Genomic DNA, 5,329 nt, shown 5'->3' with positions numbered 1-5,329 from the left:
GTACCACCAACACCACACTGTTGTACCACCAACACCACACTGTTGTACCACCAACACCACACTGTTGTACCACCAACACCACACTGTTGTACCACCAACACCACACTGTTGTACCACCAACACCACACTGTTGTACCACCAACACCACACTGTTGTACCACCAACACCACACTGTTGTACCACCAACACCACACTGTTGTACCACCAACACCACGCTGCTGTACCACCAACACCACGCTGCTGTACCACTGTTACACTCCAAGTATTGTAACAACTATTTCCTTCTTTTTAGAGCATAACAATTTTGGTCAGAGAGGTTAGGGTAATAATAATGATCCTCCGGAATGCCTAATTTTAATTAAGTATATTCATAATATAACAAAAGCCAGTTATAATATACGAATTATCGTATATAAGTTAAGAATACATGTTTCTTCTGTAGTATCCAACATATACATAAGGCTTTCAAAACAGAGGATTAGGAGGATATCCTAGATATAACATATATATAAATGGAGATTACTTTATACATTAAAGTCTTGTTTCCCAATTGGAAGCAGTCAGAATAAAACAGAATATGTCCAGGCCGGCTAATAAATCTTGGCCAGTTACCAGAGACGAGCAGGAGTGTTCTCGTTGGCTGCTACTTCTTCACTGCTCGTCCCTCAACCTTGAGCATACAGGTAAAGTGGGTCACGTGACGTGACTCACCAACACTCAGTAGAGTAGTTGAACATAAAGGGGGGGGGAAGGGGGGGGTATAACCATCGAACATCACGGCTAACTACACACCGGCACACCGGGCGGCAGGCAGGTTACTATAGCTCCAATTAAACTTATCATGGCCATGTTACATAAATTATAATTGTTAATAAGAATTAATCTTAATAATACAAGGACGTTCATTTCCAATTTAGCTATTAAAGGAAATGACCGCAATGTAATATTAAAGGAAGGTTAACCATAGGGGCATGACACCCCGGCCCACAAGCAAATATCTCTGCGTTTAAGATGCTGATGGAGTAGAAGAAACCAACCAGCTGGTATAGGGATGGAGGTACATCATTCCAAGGTTAGTCATCCACTTGCTAGAACTGGTCCAGAAACTGCTTGACTGCAAAGAATTTCCGTAGTTAAGCCATATTAGGAGCGAGAGAGAGCATCGGCTAACACGTTGCTCGAACCCTTTATGTGAACAATGGAGATCCGGTAAGGTTGGATCCTTAAAGCCCAGCGTAATATTCTAACTTTTTGATTTCATAGAATTTATGAATGTCAGAGGATTATGGTCTGAGTAAATATTTATCACATGAGGAGTATAACCGAGGTATACGTCAAAGTGTTCTAAGGACAACACTAAAGCCAGGGCTTCTTTTTCTATAGTTGAATAAGATCTTTGATATTCTTTTAATTTATAGGAAAAATAACATATTGGATGTAGAATATTACCGTTTTGGAAGGATTGCAATAAGACAGCACCTATAGCTGCATCACTGGCATCAACATGGAGGGTGAAAGGAATTTGGAAATTGGGTGCACGCAATACTGGGGCAGAGGAAAGGAAAAGTTTTAAACGTTTAAAAGCTTGTTCACAATTCTCGTCCCAATTAAATTTATATTTAGGACTGGTCAATCTAGTCAGGGGGGAGGCAACTTGAGCAAAGTTTGGGCAAAAACGCCTGTAATAAGTAGCCATCCCCAAAAATCGTTGGAGGGCTTTCCTGTCTTGAGGAGACGGGAAATTTAAAATAGCTTGGACCTTTAATTGGTCGGGGGCTACTAGTCCCTTCCCTATTTTAAAACCGAGATATTTAATCTGGGCTTTACCAAAGTCACATTTTTGTAAATTTACAGTGAAATTGTATTTCTGCAATGCTTTCAGTAGTTGCTCTAATCTTTCTAAATGAGACTGCCAGTCATCACTAAAAACCACCAGGTCGTCTAAGTATGCCTCTACACCTTCTAAGGGTTGGACTAAAATGTTCATAATTCTCTGGAAAGAGGAGGCGGCGTTACACAAGCCGAAAGGCATAACCTTATACGTAAATAGTCCGTTCTTAACTACGAACCCGGAAATCTCTTGGGCCCTAGGAGTTAACGGCACCTGGTAATACCCTCTCAGCAAGTCTAATCTGGTCACAAAGTTGGCACCGGCTACAGCATCTATTAAATCATCAATCCTTGGTAATGGAAACCCATCTGGTTTGGTGACTGAATTTACTTTACGGTAATCCGTGCATAGGCGTACGGTACCATCGGGTTTTGGGACCAATAAACAGGGAGAGGCCCAAGGTGTCCAACTGGGTTCTATCAAATTATATTCCAGTAATGTATTTATTTCTTGTTGAATTAATTCTTGCTTAGCAGGAGAGACCCGGTAAGGGGATTGCTTTATTGGGCTATCTTCTAACAATTCAATATCGTGGAAACCTAATGTACAAGGAGTAGGAATATCTTTGAAGATGGAGTTATATTTAGTGATTAACTCTTTGATTTGAGATTTTTGGGAGGTAGGAAGAACTTCCAGGAAATGGTCTAGTTCTTTTAAAACTTCAGAATTATGTAGTCTAAATTCTCTTACTTCCCTTACAGTGTCATTCCTTATTTCAGTGGATGTAGGTTGAATAGAGGTAATAATAGTAGGGAGAAGGCTAGACTCGTACTTCTTTAAGTTATCTATGTGATACCTCTTAATTTTCTTACGACGTCCTGGTTCACGGACCAGATAATTCACCTCATTTTCTTTGTCTACTATTTCATATGGCCCCAAATATCTAGGTTTTAAAGAATGTCCTGGAATTAAGTTTTTAACTAACACTAATTCATTCGGAGAGAATGAACGAGATTTAGCCTTTTGGTCATAAGATTTCTTCATTTTGGCTTGAGCTTCTGACATTCACGGCAGCTAAGCTTTTTAATTTGGAGAGAGGTTCTTTCCAAAGTAGAGGACTGGGATGAAGAGGTCCTCTCTTCCCTATCCAAGAATCTCGTAATATGGCAAGGGGTCCTCGCACCTGATGTCCAAAAATCAAGTCAAATGGAGAGTATTTAGTACTTTCTTGTTCAGCTTCACGGAGGGCGAAGAGAAGAAAGGGTAAACCTTCGTCCCATTCACGAGAATATTGCTCACAGTAAGCACGTAAAGTAGACTTAAGGGTTTGGTGGAATCTTTCTAGCACTCCTTGTGACTGGGGATGATATGCTGTAGAGAGGATCTGTCTTACTCCTAATCGAGACATAGCCTCTTTAAAAACCTTAGACGTAAAATTAGAACCTTGGTCAGATTGAATTTCACGTGGTATGCCTACTTGAGCAAAGAAGCGTATTAAAGCTCTTACTATATTTCTGGAATTAATTTTGGACATTGGGATAGCATCAGGATACCGAGTTGCCATATCTATGATGGTGAAGATATACTGGTTACCCCTTTTTGTGCGGGGCAACGGTCCTACACAATCAATAACTAATCTTTCAAAAGGTTCTTCAGGACATTTTATTGGAAGTAAAGGGGCAGACGCGGGATTGTGCGCCGTTTTGCCTATTATTTGACAAACGTGGCATTTCCGTAGTTTGTCAGCAATATAAGTCCTCATCTGAGGCCAAAAAAAATATTTCCTTATCTTTTTCTCTGTCTTACGAGATCCTAAATGACCTCCCAGTGGATTATCATGTGCTAGTTCAAATACCATATTACGTAAGGGCGATGGCACCACTAACAAGTTTCCTTTTGAACTCAAATCATTATCATTATTTCTCTTCCAAAGAAAACCGTCTTCATCTAAAAGGTAACCTTCCTCTTTATCCTTATTGGTTAAACTTTTATCGTCCTTTAGAGCTAAAAGAAATTCTTCTTTATTACATTTTCTAGCTAGGTCCGCAGGGACTGGTAAAACTTTGTCACCTGTGGGTCTCGACTGAATTGCTTCGCTAAACAGGAAGTTCCAACCTAATTCATCGGACATTTCTAAAGGCTGTTTAATATCCAAATTGTTAGAGTTCTTAGCCATGGCTCTGGTGACCACATTAAGGGGAAATAAGTCTAGCCCTGCCTCAGAGGCTTCTAAGGCATAATTTACATCACAAGGATTATCTAAAACCAGAGGCTCTCTGGGTATCTCCAATTGATCAATTTCGTTCCCGATTAATAGATCCACGCCGGCAATGGGAAAAGGTTTATCTGAAAGTCCCACATTGATCCAGCCTACATATCCAGGCAGTTCTATATAAATCCTTATAATAGGGACCTTTATTATTGTGCCTCCGTAAGCCTCTAATAATACGTCTAGCCGGGGTTCTCTACTAGTAGGTAACTTTACCAGGTTTGATCTTAATAAAGAGAGATAGCTGCCAGTATCTCGAAAGGTAGTGATATTTACTAACCTCTCTTTACAGAGTCCGAACTTCCCCTGGGAAAAGTAGGGTTCCATAGCTACTCGGACCTTTTCTTCTGAAGCACTGTCGTGGTAAAGTCATCTATTAGACGGTCTGCTAGATGAGGCCTGAAAAGGTAGAGATTCATCATCCAGAGTTTCATACTTCCGAGAGGAATTTATTACCTGGGTAGGATATCTCCCTCTTGGTTGGGTTTTATCTTCCCGCTGTTTATGCCAACACTGGGACTGTCTATGACCTAACTTTTTACAAAAAAGGCACAGTGGTAATTGATCTTTAGGATACTGTCTGGAGAAAGAGCCGTTTGTCACCTGTTTTTTGTCTGAATACACCTTCAAAGGTTCGCCAGCTGGAGCTTTCCTAGCCGTCAATCTTGAACTAAAACCTTGGGAGGTAGATTTCTTTTCCGGGGCCTTAGACATTTCTGTGGTTATAGCATGGGAAATTTTAAAGTGATCTGCGTGGGCGGCAGTATCTAACAAGTTAGTAGTGGGAAATGTCAAAAGTATGCACCCTCTCTGGAAAATATTTAAAAAGGTCTTCATGCAACATCAGCTGGGAAAGTGACTCGACTGAGGCGGCTCCCGCGGCCCTACGCCAACGCTCAAAAGCAGAGAGCTTTTCCCTGGCAAAGTCCACCCAGGACTGCTGAGGATATTTCTTCAGAGTTCTAAACATCTTCAAATAACTGACAGGTAATAAATCATAAGCTTTCAGAAGACAATCTTTTACCTGAGTATAATCAGAATATTGTTCAAAAGGTAAGTTGGCAGTTATGGTTTGGGCTTTTCCTATTAAAGATGAATGTATTAAAGCAGCCCAATATTTAGGAGGCCATTGCATCACCTTCGCCTGATTTTCGAATGCTTCAAAAAATGAATCTAAATTATCCTCCGTAAATTTAGGCATCAAAGAGGCTGCTTTACCAAGGTCAAAT

At 40.5% G+C, this 5,329-nt stretch overlaps 1 protein-coding gene across 3 annotated transcripts in view; it reads right to left on the bottom strand.

The window, feature by feature from the left end:
- Nucleotides 1-340: 340 nt before the first annotated feature.
- LOC128698273 (uncharacterized) overlaps nucleotides 341-5,329 on the bottom strand; it is a 6,416-nt gene continuing 1,427 nt past the window's right edge. Inside the window, exons 2-3 of one of the 3 annotated variants that reach the window (XR_011392064.1) lie at nucleotides 4,381-4,499; nucleotides 341-1,114 (exon numbers count right to left, since the gene is read on the bottom strand). Coding sequence is in view for 1 of the 3 variants with exons in the window: in XM_070085459.1 (XP_069941560.1) it covers nucleotides 2,859-4,427 (1,569 nt within the window). In the remaining 2 variants the exon portion in view is untranslated. Of the gene's footprint in view, nucleotides 1,115-1,588; nucleotides 4,500-5,329 lie in introns of those variants that run through there. The other 2 variants (XR_011392065.1, XM_070085459.1) reach the window with 2 other exon arrangements.

This window comes from Cherax quadricarinatus, chromosome 16, assembly GCF_038502225.1.
Source record: "Cherax quadricarinatus isolate ZL_2023a chromosome 16, ASM3850222v1, whole genome shotgun sequence".
Lineage (NCBI taxonomy): Eukaryota > Metazoa > Arthropoda > Malacostraca > Decapoda > Parastacidae > Cherax > Cherax quadricarinatus.
Note: the sequence above shows the minus strand (reverse complement) of the source record. Positions and strands in the feature narration are given on the sequence as shown.